An 18,126-nucleotide genomic window follows, 5' to 3' on the forward strand; every position below is an offset into this window, starting at 1 on the left:
TTGAAGCTTAATAAAAATTCCTGCTTTATTTTTCTGCTCCCTTAGTGAGTTGTGGAAGAATTCAAAAGTGGGTACGAAGCCCTCCCATTTCGAAGGGCTAACTACGTGGTGTGAAGTCACATCTATCCCCATCTGTCCCTACCCTCTCCCATCCATATATCTCATCTTCTATCATCATTATTGCTTTGAATTTCTCAGCTTTTACAGCTATTCATCCCCCTACAGTCAGTTTTCAGAATTTGGACCTGTAAGAGGGTTGAAACTTTGGTGGAGCACTACACTTCGACCTTATGTTGGATCGTCGTCAAACTTGAAGGGATTGGAGGTCTCCCCTGGCCGACCAAGGCTTAAGTGTCACTTTGAGGAGGCAGGCTTCCATCAAACGTGCGGCCAGCCCACCCGCGCATGTGCGTTAGCCTCGGGTCACCATCTGCATATAGGAGCTTTCACCGAGTTAGGTTTTCCTCTAGTTTTCCTCTTTTCATTCCTATTTCCTAAACTCTATCCTTAGTTTGCATTAGCCTTAATTTATTTGCCTCTTTTTTTTCACCCTAGGGTTCCTTGAATTGAGATTGGAGAATCCCTTAGATTAGGGACTGTTTGCTATGCATGTGTGGTTGATTTCTATTTCCCTTTGAGCATCATTTGGTTTATAATTTTTATTGGTCCAGTCCTAGCCTGCGTAGGCCTGGACCCGCATAGATTCCCCTTTACTTGAATGTTTGGACTTTTTATGTGGGATATGGAATTTGTGTAATTGTTTCTGAACTAAGGTGATTTTAAGCCTGAAATTTTGATGTCCTGCATCAAATTTTGATGGGGACATCATGCGCACACGCGCACGCACACCACCCCCCTACGCACATACATACGCAGGAGGGCCCCACCATCGATCTAGCTCGATGACGACGTTCAGGGAGGGCATCCTAGCTAGAAGATGAAGTTTTGGTTCAAAAGGGTGGGCCCGATAGTTAAGAAAAGTCCATCATGGGATCTCATGATCGTGGCCCACTCATCGAATTGATTTCATATTTTAGGTTTTGCTTATTGTTATTATTTAAAACATCATGAATGCTTTAGATTTCTTTGTTTGGTTTTTATTTTAGTTTACTTCATTACCAAGTAATAGGTTGCGCATATGGCGCGAGTTTAGGGGTATAGGGTTTTTCCTATAAATAGGCACCCCTTGTAGTTCTTTGGATTCATTGAAGCTTAATAAAAATTCCTGCTTTATTTTTCTGCTCCCTTAGTGAGCTGTGGAAGAATTCAAAAGTGGGTACGAACCCCTCCCATTTGGAAGGGCTAACTACGTGGTGTGAAGCCACATATATCTCCATCCGTCCTTACCCTCTCTCATCCATATATCTTATCTTCTATCATCGTTATTGCTTTGAATTTCTCAGCTTTTACAGCTATTCATCCCCCTACAGCCAGTTTCCAGAATCTGGACTTGTAAGAGGGCTGAAACTTCGGCGGAGCACTACGCCTCAACCTTATGTCGGATCGTAGTCAAACTTGGAGGGATTGGAGGTCTCCCCTGACCGACCAAGGCCTAGGTGTCACTTTGGGGAGGCAGGTTTCCATCACACGTGCGGCCAGCTCACCCGCGCACGTGCATCAGCCTCGGGTCACCATCTACATGCAGGAACTTTCTCCGGGTCAGGTTTTTTTCTAGTTTTCCCCTTTTCATTCCTATTTCATAAACCTTAGCCTTAGTTTGCATTAGCCATAATTTATTTGCCCTTTGTTTTTTTACCCTAGGGTTCCTTGAATTGAGATTGGAGAATCCCTTAGATTAGGGACTGTTTGCTATGCATGTGTGGTTGATTTCTATTTCCCTTTGAGCATCACTTGGTTTATAATTTTTATTGCTCCAGTCCTAGCCTGTGTAAGCCTGGACCCGCATAGATTCTCCTTTACTTGAATGTTTGGACTTTTTATGTGGGATATGGAATCTGTGTAATTGTTTCTGAACTAAGGTGATTTTAAGCCTAAAATCTCATACATCATGTTTAATTTCATGTCCCGCATCAAATTGGTATCATAGCAGGAGGTCTCGTGTTCGAGACTCCTCACTGGGGGTGATTAATGTAGGGGAATTTTCACACCGGGCTCGAGTGGGGTCGCTTGTGGGATGTAGGGGCACACTCGGGGTGGGTGCGGCCCACGGAGGTCTCATGGTCGAGACTCCTCACCGTGGGTGATTAATGCGCATTTCACACTAGGCTCGAGTGGGGTAGCCCGTGGGATGCAGGGACACACTCGGGGTGGGCGGCCTATGTGATTTGGGGCTCACGAAGGGGGTTCGACCGAGATCCTAACACATGAGATGTAGGGCCTAGGCTATGAGATAAAGGGATTAATTCTCCATACTTTAACAGTTCGAGCTTTTAGAGCAAGTGGTTAATTGTCCTGCATCACCCTGGCCCTAGATGCTTCTTCCTTTCTTATGCATACCCAAACCTCTCTTCCCTCAACTTCCCAACTTCGTCCTTTCACATCTCTACTTGGTGCAACTTAGTTATCAAGTCAATGAGATCTCAACCCAAATCGTAAAGAAATGGACGCAAGTACACCCATAAGAATATTTGAGTAGAGATGGAGAGAACTTCATTTATATCAAACTTCTTCTCTCACAATACTTGGGAAAAACTCACACTTAGAAAACATTGGAATGACACCTCTTAGTGTTTTAAATAGCCACGCTATGTAGCATGTAGCTTAGCCTAAATGCTATGTAGCTCATGAAAATAGATTAAGTTGCATGTAACATATGCTACACGCTACACACTACGTATCTCACATTACAAGTTACTTTTCACTACAACATTAAAATCAATTAATGTTTCCAATGATTTATACATTTTTCTATTTCAGTGAAAATTAGTTAATCTTTTCAATGCTTTTAGTAAAATAATATAAGAAACAATATTAAATCAGTTTCGTTGCTCTTTCTTCCCTTTCATATGAACTTGAGAAATGGATCTATACTCTCAACCTTCAAAATTGATTGAGAAACTCTAGCTTCGAGCAAACAATTGAACAAAAATGACATCACCGGCCATTTCTCGGCGCACGAATTTCTCGAGAGATTTTTAAAAATCTGGGTTTTCTTGGGATATGTGATGTAGGACGGCCTAATCTAACCTTAAATGAGCATAGTATTTGAAAGGGGCAGATTCATGCAATCTTTAAAAAACAAATAAAATACCAATCTGCCTTATACATCATAAACACAAGAAAGAAATAAGGTTAATATAGCATTGATTATGGCCATCCGTCACAAACATGAAGTATTGAATCTTAAAATCTGAATTTAATTGGATCCGGCGAAAGATAGAACTTTCATCTTGCAATAGGTCCATCTAATGATCCAAGTGGATTTTCTAATCCAAAAAAATAGGAATTTCCTGGATTGGGAAATTTGGAAAATTCAGAAAAAAAAAAATTGGTGGTTCTTCAAATTTAGATTTGGGTGATAGGTTTTATGTGGGAATGAAAATCTTTTGAGATCTAATGATTTAGATAAAAAGAAACAAGATCGGCTTCTAGATCTAAAGATTTTAAGAGAAAAAGAAGAGAATAGGGTTAAAGAAAAAGAGTACCTTAAGAAAAGAAAGAAGGAAAAGGAAGTAAAGGATGAGAAATCACTTCCGTAGGCCTCAAGCCCTCTTCCAATTATTGGAAGTCGAATACGAAATCGTCAGAAGCAAAAAGCTTTCTTTTTTTCTTTTATAAACATAACATAACATGCTTTAGACTAAGGGCAACCTTTATAAATTCGTAATTACATGAAATTACCAAAATACCCCTACTAAAAAAAAAGAAATTCGCATAAAATTGTGCGCAAACTATCTCGAAACTTAAATAAATTAAATGTTCATAACCTAAATTCAAATTTAAGATGCCCGATGGGCCCCAATGATAGTACCATGAAGGTGGCGTAATGAAGGTGGGCCGTGACAATCCAACAGCCCGATCACACCATCCTCGCGATCCAACGGTCCAAATGTCTCCTTTAAGCAACTTACACATGTTACGAACACATGTGCAAGGTCTTCAACCTCTAAAGACCCAACTCGTATCCGTCATCTAATCACATTGACACGGGTAATGCACGCCTCCTGCGTCGATATACTTTGAATGGCCTGATGTCCACATCAACTCCCCTCGGCTGAGAAGATCTCAACTTCGGCGAGATAAAACTATTGTGCCTTTCTAACAAATCTGGATCTAGTTGCTCCAACTCTGCTTTCGTTAACCATGTACAGTTTCGGATGATGGTCTGTTCTTCCACTTCACCAAGTACCTCTGAAATCCACCGTCTCAAGTGGAAACAATTTGCTCGTCCACAATTCCTTCAATTTCTTCTCTTTTCTCAGGTATAATCTCGGGGACTGGCAGGACTAAGTCCTAAGTTTTAATGTGTTCACCCACCAAACATCGTAGTAGATTTCTGAGACTTCGATTCACAACCTCAGTTTGGCCATCAGTTTGAGGATGGTAGGCAAACGAGAACTGGAGTCTCGTACCCATCATATGCCATAATGTCTTCCAAAAATAACTAGTAAACCGGACATCCCTGTCAGATACTATGGTCTTAGGCAAACCATGTAATTGAACCACCCCCTCAAAGAAAATCTTAGCTATGTTGGATGCATCTAAGGTTTTAGAACAAGGGAGAAAGTGGGCCATTTTTTAGAAACGGTCCATGACCACAAAAATGGAATCGTGCTTTTTAATTGTCTTGGGAAGTCCAAGCACGAAATCTATATTGATGTCTTGCCACGGTGCGTGTGGCACTGGCAATGGCGTGTACAATCCAGTATTCTGCTTCTTCTGTTTTGCCAGTTGACATGTTTGACATTGCCCTAAAATTTTGGCTACGTTGCGCTTGAGACTTGGGCAATAAAATCGATCCTCTACTAAGGCGATGGTCTTATCTTGACCAAAATGGCTAGCAATACCTCCAGCATGAAGCTCCCAAACAAGGAAATCCCGGAGGGAAGTGCGGGGAATACAAAGTTGGTCTCCTTTGAAAAGGAAATCATCTTTAAGCACGAACTCACCCGAACTATGCTGGGCACCTACGAGTGACACGTATGTTCCCCCAAAATCTGGACACATGAGATACTCGTCTTTCAATTGCTCAAACCCGACAACTTCTATACTCAAGGAGTTAAGCAATGTCACTCTACTACTAAGGGCATCGGCTAGTTTGTTCTCGATCCCGACTTTATGTTTTAGGACAAATGAATATTCCTAAAGAAACGCTGCCCACTTGGCATGCCTTGGGTTAAGCTTCTTTTGGGAATTCAAATAACTCAAAGCCTCGTGATCAGAAAACAAGACAAATTCTTGCGGTAGAAGATAATGACGCCAATGACGTAGCGATTGCACTACCACATAAAATTCTTTGTCATAGGTGAAAAAGTTTTTTTTGTTTTGCCTCATTCAGTTTCTCACTGAAATAGGCAACTGGATGACCCTCTTGGCTTAGTACTCCTATACCTATGCCTGAAGCATCATACGCTACTTTAAAGACTTTAGAAAAATATAGAAGACGCATGACGAGAGCCTCTATCATCTTACCAGTAATATCTTTGAATGCCTTAGCTGTGGCCTTGGACCATATGAACTCTCCCTTTTTAATGCAATCAGTAATGGGAGCTATAATAGTGCTAAACCCTCGAATGAACCAACAATAAAATGTGGCTAAGCCATGAAAGCTTCTCAGTTCATGTATCTTCCGCGGTTCAGGCCAGTCAACTATGGGCTTGACTTTTTCTGGATCTGCTCGCATCCCTACAGACGACACTATGAACCCTAAGAAGACAACCCTATCAGACAGGAACGAACATTTCTAAAGGTTCGCACATAACCTCTCCGCCCTCAAGACACTACAGACCTGCCTCAAGTGGTCGAGATACAGCTCTTTAGTGGTACTATATATGAGTATGTCATCAAAATAAACAACTAAGAACTTCCTCATAAAGGGTCTCAAAACTTGGGTCATCACACGCATAAAAATACAAGGAGGATTAGTCAAGCCAAAGGGCATGACCAACCACTTGTATAACCCATCCTTCGTCTTGAAGGCTGTCTTCTACTCATCTCCTGGGTGTATGCGTATCTGGTGATACCCGCTCTTGAGGTCTATCTTCAAAAAAATGGTGGATCTAGCCATCATGTCTAACATATCATCAAGCTTCGGTATCGGAAACCGATACTTGATCGTGATCTTATTAATGACCCTACTATCCACAAACATCCACCACGTACTATCTTTCGTAGGCGTTAATAGCACCAGTACAGCACACAGACTCATGCTCTCGTGGATGAAACCCTTTCGCATGAGCTCACCGCCTATGAAATGCTGCATACTCTACAGGGTTCATCCTGTAATGAGGAAGGTTCGGTAAAGAAGACCCTGGGACGAAATAAATGGCATGCTGGATGTCTCGCATAGGTGGAAGCTCACCTGGTAAATCCTCCGGGAATACATCACGGTACTCCTCAAGAACAGAAGTCACCTCAGGGGGTAACTCTACATGAACCTCGGGGGCATAACTTCCCTAGCCATTAGGGCGTACACCGTCAAATCATCTTCTGTCTCTTTCTCAAATTCTTTTGCATTTATGATATGTAGAGACTTTGGAATAGATTTCCTCACATCCTTCCTTGACTCACTCATTTTCACATCCCTAGCTTTGTCTGTGTGGCTCTTGGGTGGCAACGGATTAATCTAGATTTTCTTGCCCTCATACGTGAATGAACACACGTTCGAGCGACCAAAAATTGTGACATCTCTATTGTATAATCATGGCCTCCCTAGAATGATGTGACCTACATTCATAGGTAAAACATCACACCACAACATGTCTTTATATTTGGATGATGACTAAACACTGCTGGGACACAGGCATAGAAGACGTGTCAACCCAAGAAACCTTATAGGATTGAGGGTGAGGGATGGGCTTCAAACCCAACAAGTGACTGTGCTAGCTGAGACCACGTTGGTGCAACTACTACTATCCACGATGACTTTGCAATTTTTGTCACCGCTCTTGATAAATGTGTAGAAAATTGTGCTTCTGCGCCAATCATCACTCTCTTTGGCCTGCGCTAAAGCACATCTAACTACAGCTAGTGGTGCAGTCTCTGGTTCTTCTTCTTCATAATCACTAGCACCTATTTCTGGGTGATATTCCTCAACTTCATAATCACCCATGTCATCCGCATTTTCATTTGACTCGTCTATGACTAAGGCTTTCCCGCAAGTCTTTGCCGTGCACTAGTATGCGAAATGACCTGTACCTCCACACTCATAACATCTCAAGTGACTACCACTGCCAGGATTGGCACTAAGGACACCTTTGCCCTTATCATCCTTAGGCTTAGTCAGTGCACTAGCTTGCGCCCTAGGCTGACTTCCAATGTTAGGTTTGGTTTCTTGAAAATCAGATCTAACAGTAGAGTCTCGGGACTCAAAGCGCCTCGTGACAGGAGACTTTAGGTAAAGCTCTAACTCCTATACAACTTGGTAAGCCTGATCCAAGTCACCCACTGCATGGGTCATAAGCTCACGCTGCAGATCCATGCGAAGACCCACCTTGAAACGCGCCAACGTCACTAAGGGATCCTCCTGAATATCACACCGCATCATATGCTCCTCAAATTTTGCGATGTAATCTGCGACCGACATAGATCCTTGGCGTAATGCTTGCCATTGATCTAGGAGCTTTTGACGGTAAGAGAAAGGAAGATATTTTTCCTTTAATAACTCCATCTCTACCTAATGCGCAACTGGGACACTTCCTGATCTCTCGATCCTACGCTCCGTATTTGTCCAAAATAATTTAGCTTGACCCACAAGTTTCATCTTTGTAAACCGCACTTGTCGGTTCTCAGACATTTCATACCATTCGAAATAATGGTCCATGTCCGCTAACCAATCAAGGAATGCTTTTGGGTCAAGACGCCCATCAAAACTACGAGCATCTACTTTAACACTCTTTAAGACCCTCTCATCGGCATCATAACGGTCTTGATACTCGACAGCGGGCTGTGGATATTGCGCTCTTCCACATCCTACCCCTCGACCACCTGCTCCACAACCTCTACCACGATTTCCTACCCGTTCCTCAACTACTCCCCCCTACGCGAGACTGTTCATCCCCTCCAATGTCGGAGATTTCTCTTAGGGATGCTTCTATCTGATCCATACGGGTATTCATGTTCCTAGATTGCGCCTCAATGGTAGCCAAACGTTGGTTGATTGTATTCATCATCTCAGTCAACTGTTCCATATTGAAAATCGGGTGCAGACCAAATCCTCTACCAGTCCGAGTGGGCATACACAATAAGATTCAACTTAGGTTTCCTAAAACACGACTCTAAGGGCCTGTTTGATTTTTTGGCTCAACTGTAATTCGTTATATGGGTAATAATTATTTACCTAGGTAATTACCACATCTTTTCCAATGCAGATGTGACAACTTACTTTTTAACACTTATATCGAGAAACTTACAAAATCAATGTGGGGACCACCATGATGTATGTGACATATCCACACCACTCATTTGTTATGCCAGCTGAATTTAGGGCATGAGCAAAAAAATGGGACAGATCTAAAGCTCAAGCGGACCACACCAGATGAAACAGTGGGAATCGAACGTCTACCGTTAAAAAATTCTTGGGGCCTTAAAAGTTTTGGATCAAGCTGATATTTGTGTTTTCCACTTATCCATATTTGTGTGACCCTATGAGCGGGTTAGATGATGAAAAAACCTCAATGTGGGCCCAGTGAAGGAAATAACTTTCAACGGTAGACGAATTAACACCATTGTTTCCTTTCGTGTGGGCCATTTAAGTGTTGGATTTGCCTCATTTTTCTGCTCATGCCCCGAAATGTTCTAATAAAATAGATGAACGGTGTGGATATATCATATACATTATGGTGGGGTCCATGGATTTAAGTCAACACTTTTGTATCAATTTTCGAGGTGAAATTACTCTCGACTTTTGAAAAAGTAATAATATCTTATTTACCAGGATTTACATGTATCATGGAAAATCAAACAGGCCCTAAGAGATTGTTTTGACACAAGACTATGGACACTAACGATCCTAACTTTTAGAATGATGCAAATGTGGAAAAATTCATATCTAAATTTTTTTAATTTTTTAATTTTTGCAAATCTAAAAATTTCAGATCTAGACTCTATATGCGATGCATGAAACACCCTAGAAATAAAATAAAATAAAAATCTAGACTCTTTATAACTCGATCTAAGACGACCCAATGCAAGAATCTAAGATTTGATACCAAAAATTGATATAGGACGACATAATCCAACCTTAAATGAGCATGGTATTTTAAAGGGGCAGATTCATGCAATCTTAAAAAAACAAATAAAATATCAGCCTGCCTTATACATCATAAACACAAGAAAGAAATAAGGTTAATATATCATTGATTATGGCCATCCATCACAAACACAGAGTATTGAATCTTAAAATCTGAATTTAGTTGGATCCGGCGAAAGATAGAACTTTCGTCTTGCGATAGGTCCGTCTAACGATTCAAGTGGATTTTCTAATCCAGAAAAATATAAATTTCCTAGATTGGGAAATCTAGAAAATTCAGAAAAGAATTGGTGGCTCTTCAAATTTAAATTTGGGTAATGGGTTTTATGTGGGGATGAAAATCTTTTGAGATCAAATGATTTAGATAAAAAGAAACAAGATCGGTTTCTAGATCTAAAAATTTTAGGAGAAAATGAAGAGAATAGGGTGAAAGAAAAAGAGTACCTTGAGAAAAGAAAGAAGGAGAAGGAAGTAGAGGATGAGAAATCACTTCCCTGGGCCTCACGCCCTCTTCCAATCATTGGAAGTAGAAGACGAAATCGTCAGAAGCAAAAAGCTTTCTTTTTTCTTTCATAAACATAACATAACATAAAATAACATGCTTTCGGCTTAGGGCAACCTTTATAAATTCGTAATTACATAAAATTACCAAAATACCCCTACTAAAAAAAAGTTTTTAAAAAAAGAAATTCGCACAAAAATTGTGCGGTCTCAAAACTTAAATAAACCAAATGTTCATAAACTAAATTCAAATTTAAGATGTCCGATGGGCCCCGATGATAGCGCTGTGAAGGTGGGTCATAACGATCCAACGGTCCGATCACACCATCCTCGCGATCCAACGGTCCAAATGTCTCCTTTAAGCAACTTACACATGTCACGAACACATGTGTAAGGTCTTCAACCTTTACAAACACGACTCGTATCCGTCATCTAACCACATTGACATACGTAACGCACGCCTCCTGCGTTGATATACTTTGAATGGCCTGATGTCCGCATCAATATGTTTGGGAAAGGCAACCAGGAAATAAATAAATACATAAATATATGTATGTGCGTGTATATATATAGGAAAATAAATACATAAATATATGTATGTGTGTGTATAGGAAAAGGTGATATAGAATTAAAAACGACTCTCAAATTATGAGGAAAAGAAGCTTTGTAAACAATGTAACAATATCACAAAATTTACAATTCCCATAGTAATTAAATATACCATGATGTTTTAATGATATCTTGTTACAGAAAGCCATGAGAATATCATAATATTTCAATAGATAACTCCTCTTTTTTTTTTTAATGATGACAGGGTGTCCTCGTCCCTTTTGAAGGCGAGACCATTCCCTACGGATGCGCACAATCGCTTGCAAATCATGTGCATCGGGTAAAGCATGGTGAGGGGAATCAAAACCGTGTCTGTGGGGAGCAAACCCATGACGCTAGCCATTCGCCCGAACCCTGAGCGGAAACAGATCACTGACATTTGTCATTATGTATGCAACAACGTAAGGCCACATGCAAAATTCAAATCCAACATCCTAGAAAAGGACTGGGAGATGTACAAATCTAAAGATGAAATGTATATTCATGCAATACCCAGTACCCTTTATTGATTATATATATAATTCATAAATTGGTATTGCATTCTGAAACTAACCAGGGGCTTAAACGCTAACAAGATGAGAATCAAGAAGAAGAAAATGCAAAATTGACTTTTTCTTTTTAACTAAAAGAACAACCTACCCATAGTTCCTCAGGGTTAGTGTCTTCTTCACGATGAAATATCGGTGGAAAGTCAAACCTGTTGAAGCTGCATGTGTAGTAGCAAATGCAGAAAATCAAGAGGTGAAAGAAAGTAATGATAATTTGAAACATTTCGACTTGTCTACTGAGTATTGAAGAAATGAAAAGAAGCCATTATGTTTATTAGGCATAGAACGTAGTCATAGACGGATATCTGACAAAATACTAGGGAGGACACAGAGCACATACATAAGGTGATCTATATTAGGACTGACAAAACGCATTTCAATGGGGAAGCGAAAGCGGTATGGGTCTCGCTTTGCCTGCAAAATAGCAGAAAATAATTGAAACCATGTTCATATCGAATAATACATAGTAAATATTTGATAAATTCAAAGGGGCCTCTACAGACACCAGGTGTTGTATAACAATTGAGAACCTAAATGCAGTAAAGATTGTTAATCTAAGAACATTAAATAGAACTATAGAAGCCAGCAATAAAGAATGTTTCCTCGTTCACCAAGAAAAAATAAAATGTGACAGCTTATCAGTCTTTAGTAGCATGGCAGCATTTAAGTACCTTAACCTACAATTCGAGCACAGTTCTATCCACTATATTATATTCCTTGCATGAGTTGAACCTGTATCTTACCATCTCATTATTGGTTACACTGTACAGAAGTTTTGTACTGCTTAGGGTTGTTCTCCATCTACTAAAGAACATAGAGGAGCACACGAAAGAATTTTATCATTGGGATTATTTTCCCAGTCACGTCACCAAGGGATTCACCAAAATTTTGGTAAGTTAATTGCAAAGTTGGTAATTTATATCAATAAAAAAATGGTAATCCAAGTAACCCCCATGACATTGACCTCCCTATAGGCACATTTTTGTAAATATCATCCGAAACCACCTCAACTCAGCTTCAGTGGACAACAAAACAAGCCACCAGGTGATTCACAGTCCAAAACAAGACTGAGATTGAATAAGGCAGGGAAGTCATCCCAGTTTTGGTCTTTTGGTGAGACACACTCCAGAACTGGTATTTAAAACTATGTAATGGGTGTGGAGAAATGTTACCTAAAACACAGAACTCCTGCATTTTACTTTCCGTATCGAGCATTCCAGATTATGGGGTCATTTGTGATCAGGATCACTATTTTAGCAACCCAAATTAGTGACCTTTTTTCTTTCTTATTAATTAAGTTAACGCAATTTTATATTTACAACGTAAAGATTATACCCTTGTTTATTTAGTTATAATATACCACTAACCATGTGTGATCTATAACAATAGCATTCATAATTTCACATACGAATTGCACTATGAGGTCATATATAACTCTAAGGCTATATTGCATACACTGTGTATGTATTGCAGTGATGCACATGATCCTACCCCTAGCGTACCATGTATTGGAGGAAGTAGCATACTGCGCACCTGTTCCTGTACCACGTACCAAAGCAACCCACGATCCAGGTAACCTTGGTGTGGGCAATCTTAAACACCTCAAACTAACCAGCAAATCGAAAAAATCCACAACATAACATTAGATCCATAACCACAGAAAAGTGGTTATCACTAACCGAAAGTTTATGACAGATCTCCTTCTAGCACAATGGAGAGCTTTGCATATCCATAAGCCAACAAGACAAGAACATCTGAAGCAGTAATCATGAAAGGGTGAACTTTCAGGTTATCGTGGTGTGAAGTTTTGTGTGTTACTATTGTGGAATTTAAGTATACTTGGTCAACTTCTTGTAGTTCCTGTATAATAGTCTAGTCAAGCTCCAAATCATTTTAAGTTATCTAAATTAAAACCCACTTGTTTTTCATTTACTAACAAATGATGCTCAATGTTAATGGTTGAGGAAGTGGGCGGTAAAACTGTACAGCCCACCTAACGGATGTGGATGTGGGCCGTAACACTATATGGCCCACCTAGATTTCTTTTTACTATCTCTTTTATATTTAGTAGTTTATATTGGTTTGGGACATTGGGAATATTAACATTCTTAGTGAGGATAGTTGTCTTTTTTGGTTTCTATTAATTAATATAAAAGGGGAAGAGTGGGGGTGTCAAACCCTAACTCTCTTTTCTCTCTTTTCTTCTCCTCTTCCCTTTAATCTAGAAATCTACATGGTATCAAAGCATCATTCCTGATTTAATCCATCTTTTCCCCCTTGTATCTTATAATTCTTTCTCCTTTTATTTCGGTCTTTATCATCCCTCTTGTATTGAAAAACTTTTAAGAAACTTAAAGAGTCTTTTCTTCTTCTTCTTCTTCTTCTTCTTTTTTTTGGATTTGTCAAGCCTTTGTAATTGTATGTATGTGTCACTGGAACGTGTAGACGTGTGAGCTGATTGCTTTCGTTGGATGCAGTGTTCATGATCATCGACGCTCGTGATTGGTTGAAGCATGTTGACATGTGGGTTAGTTATTCTCTTCAAGTGTGGTGTGCATGCCATGTGAAGCACGCAAGTCTGGTGTTCATCTATCGCAAAAGGTAAGCCCATGTTCGCATAAGCTTATGATATTTATTCTAATCCCTTTGTTCCGATGGAGACGAAGAGTAATTCAAGAACTAAATTCATAAATCTATATTTTTTTAAGGGTCTAAATAATCTTTATTAAATTAAATGGAACAAATTATCTTCAGTGGTCCAAAACTATCCAAGTTTTTTAACCACCAAAGACTTTGACCACTAAGCCTGATGAGAGGGCTAATATGTAGGATCAACAGATCCAAGAGAATGCTCAAATTATGACATGGTTGTGGAATAGCATGGAACCATTCATTAGTGTGAATGTAATGTTTCTAGATACTGCAAAGGAGGTATGGGATGTATTACAAGAGATGCATTCATCCGACAAAATATCAATTGTACATATCAGTTATTTGAAGAAATATTTTACTTCAACTAGGGGACAAATCACTAGGTGAATATTATTCAAAACTAAAAGGATTGTGAGAGGAGTCGGTGTTTGAAATATTGGTATCGCATTACGTATCGCATCCTTGGGATATAGATACATATCGGTTATCGCACAGGATATATCGTTTGCATTGGGTAATTTATTGCACTTTTTGGGAAACATAGGGAAACATTGGAAAAATGGTTGAATTTTTCAATGAAACTTCAAGGATTGTTAAAAAAGACCTTAACACACACTTTTAAACCATAACATCTCAAAAAAGAAGTGCACATGATAGGTTTCCTTTGTATAGGGTTCTAAGCTTGCATTGTCTGACTGAACTAATGCAACTATATTCAAATTGAATGCATAACATTTAGAGTGTGTATGATGATCATTTCATCAAACACTCCTAAATATGTCGAAATTAGTTTTAATTGACAGCCGGTTAAAGGGAATTTTAGGGGGGGAAAAATAATATTTTAATATATTTTTTTATTAATTTTTAATTTAAAAATGATTTTTATTTTCCAAAAATTGATAAAGACTTAACAAATCAATAGATCAACCCTCATACATGCTTGATTTCATGTTTGGTGTGCAACATTGCAAGCAATTTGGGAGAAATTGAGAAAATTTTGAAAATTTCCCAAAGCGGACCACTTACACTCGAATTTCGAAATTAGAGTGTATGCGATGATCATTTCATCAAATACTCCTAAATACTTCGAAATCAGTCTCAATTGACAGCTAGTTGGAAAATTTCGTGAGAAAAAAACATGAAGAACATGAAGAAACAATGGATATCGAAATCAAAGCTCCAACTTCATGATTTTTCATGCAAAACATGAAGAACCAATGGATTTGTAATCATTTGACATTGATTTAAGATAATTTCAACAAAAAATAAAATAAAATGGATCGGAAATTGAAAATGCTCACTGGATCAAACATATGGGATATATTGGCACTACTAGTGCATTTCGTATCGCACAAGTGGGATATAAGATATATCGTGGGATATATCGACCGATATCGTCAATATTTAAAACATTGGGAGGAGTTGAATGTGTATCAAACCCACACTACTGTTTTGGAGAAACAATCTCAGCAGCGACAAGAGTTTCATTTATCTGGTTTGGAGCGTAAATATGAACCAATATGTGCACAGATTTTAGATTGCAAGGATGTGACATCTCTGAATGAGATGTATGCTCGCCTCCAAGGTGTATCTCTTGGCTCTCTACAAGTCAAGCCAATGATAGCTTTGCTTTAGCATCTTTAATAGTTAAGGCCAAGGTGGTGAACCTAGGAAGTGCACCCATTATGGGCCTACAAATCATTCTATTGAAAATTGTTGGAATCTACATAGAAAGGCAGCATGGGCTAACTAAACATCTCACATTCGAGAGCAATAAGTCTCATCCAGCTAGTTCTACGTTTACAACTCAACAGCCACGCGTGTCTAGAGAGACGGTTATGCTCTCACTCAAGAATAGTAGTCTGGGTTATTGAAAAATCAGCAGAATCAGCCTATTCTTGCTACTTTTGCAGCTACTTCTACTCTTACGGCTATATTTGTGACCTCAAGTATGGCCTGTTTAGGATCCCAAGTTCTTTTAAGGGTCATCGACTCTGGAGCATCTGACCATATGACAGATGAGTCTAGTGTGTTTTCTTCCACTAATTCATTATTAATGGGTTCTTCTATCACTTTAACAAATAGTACCCAATCCAAAGTATGTGGAATGGGTACTATTCATCCAAGTACTTCCCTTTCATTATCATTTGTCCTTTGTGTTCCTAAATTTCCTATAAGTCTTCTATCAGTTACCAAGCTCACCAAATCCCTTAATTGCTTTGTGACTTTATATCCTTCATATTATGTTTTACAAGATCTAAAGATGAGGAAGAAAATCGGTGGAGATATGAACATGATAGGTTATACTATCTTGACCATGATGTTATTGGCATAGAAGCACAGAAGAACATTTATCCTCATTAGTAGCAATGCCATCTCGGTCATCGTCCTTGAAGATTTTCAAATGTGTTATTCCTTCCTTGACGGCTGTGTCAGTTCTAAAGTGTGAAGTGTGTGAGTTGAGTAAACATCATCATGTTACTTTTCCACCACATATGGAAAAGTGCAGTTCAATTCCTTTTTCTTTAGTCCATTTAGACATTAGAGGTTCGGTTAAATTTTCCAATAGGTCGGGGTATAATAATTTTTATGAATGACTTGAACTTATTTAATGAAAGACATCTAAAGTATTATCTATTTTTAAGACTTTTCACATAGAAGTATAACATCAATTTAACTTAAAAGTGTTTATGTTTCATTCAAATAATGCCATGGAATATGTAGCCCAATCCTTAGTCAATATTTTTCTAAAACAGGTACCCTACATCAAACATCATGTGCCCACACCCCACAACAAAATGGTGTTGCGAAACCACCAGCTTGAGTTGACTCATGCTCTAATAATTCACATGAGTGTTCTCAAAAGCTTTTGGAGTGTAATACTCATGCCATGTTTTCTAATAAATCGAATACCCTCGATTGTTTTAATGGGCCAGTCACGTCGCGAAGTGTTACTTTCAGATACTCCATTGTTTTCTTTGCCTCCCACAGTTGTATATGCTTTATTCATCAATTGGAGTCGGGCCATGATAAATTAGATCCTAAAGCATGCATCTTTCTTGGGTACTCTTGAACACAGAGGCTATCGTTGTTTCAGTCCTTCACTTTGAAGACAATGTGCATGCAGATGTTACATTTTTCAAGTCCACTGTTCTTCTCAAAAGATAATAAATCTCTTGAGTGGAAGTTGTGCCTGTACCTATTGTGGCTGAAGAAGACAATTAAATCTCCTCCCTCTGCTGACTCCTCCATTCCCATTGGCTGAAAGTTTATTCACAAACAAAATGGAAGGATAGTGTGGCCAATCACAAGGTGACCTAGTGATCTAGTGAATTCTCCAGATAGTTCTAATGTTCTGGTTGCCTTGAGGAGAGGTAAGCATGCATGTACCAATCATTATACCTCCAAATATTTCTCTTTTTAATGCTTATCACCCGTTTTCCATAGATTTTCTTTATCCTTGCTCTCTCATTCTATTCTCAAGTCAGACCATGAAGCATTGTTACATAAGGGGTAGAAACAAGCAATGGAAGACATGGTTGCTCTCTATCAAAATAACACTTGGAACTAACCAATCTACCTGCCAGTAAACGTGCTATTGGTTACCAATAGGCTTACACCATTAAGTTTCACCCTTTTGGTACAGTTAAACGTTTAAAGGCTCGTTTGGTTGTTATGGAATATATTCGGATCATTGGTGTTGATCATATTGTAACCTTCTCTCATGCAGTGTTCGAAATATCGGTATCGCTACAAGTTTCATTGGCCGAGGATACGGAAACAATATCAATATCATCGATAATATTATCGATAACCAGGAATGTGGAGAAACATTGAGAAACATGGGGAAAACAGTGGAATTTTTCGGTGAAACTTCAGGAGATGCTGAAGTATACATATTTGCATAGTTAGGAAACATAAAATTGCAAAAAGAATACATACATAATAAGTTTCCATTTAATGGGGGCCTAAAAGCATGTGCCGTCATAAGAAATCAATCCAACCATCACATCTATCTAACCATCCATCCAACCATCCAACCTATCATCCAAACATCCATCGATATTTTGGAATATCGACAACACAATATTTTGCAGAGAAATCGTTGACAGTTGGAAAGGAAACGAAAGATTGTAGTCTCGATATCGCCCATATTGCCATAACAATAATAGCGCAATATTATCATCGACAATTTGAATACTACATACAACCATGTGCCCATTAAAAAATTAAAATGGAAATTTTTTTAATAAACAAAATTTTGGCAATATCAATACATTGGCAATATTATCGAAATGTTGTCGATGCATTGGCGAAACAAGTGACACTTGGAATTTATACAATCCAAAATATTGGCGATACATTGGCAATATAAGCGACACTTAACGCATTTGAAAATATTGGCGATACAACACCGATACCTGGAATTTTTTATACTACCAGTGT

At 38.8% G+C, this 18,126-nt stretch overlaps 1 protein-coding gene across 2 annotated transcripts in view; it reads right to left on the minus strand.

Annotated features, from left to right (window-relative positions):
- The window catches only part of LOC131239929 (protein PLASTID TRANSCRIPTIONALLY ACTIVE 10), a 60,594-nt gene that overhangs the window by 10,809 nt on the left and 31,659 nt on the right, over positions 1–18,126 (minus strand). The window contains exons 6-7 of one of the 2 annotated variants that reach the window (XM_058237869.1): positions 11,369–11,442; positions 11,120–11,186 (exon numbers count right to left, since the gene is read on the minus strand). The exons of the other annotated variant lie outside the window; for it this stretch is intronic. Of the exons in view, the coding sequence (XP_058093852.1) occupies positions 11,120–11,186; positions 11,369–11,442 (141 nt within the window). The remainder of the gene's footprint in view (positions 1–11,119; positions 11,187–11,368; positions 11,443–18,126) is intronic. 2 annotated transcript variants of the gene reach the window in all.

This window comes from Magnolia sinica, chromosome 3, assembly GCF_029962835.1.
Source record: "Magnolia sinica isolate HGM2019 chromosome 3, MsV1, whole genome shotgun sequence".
NCBI classification, from domain to species: domain Eukaryota; kingdom Viridiplantae; phylum Streptophyta; class Magnoliopsida; order Magnoliales; family Magnoliaceae; genus Magnolia; species Magnolia sinica.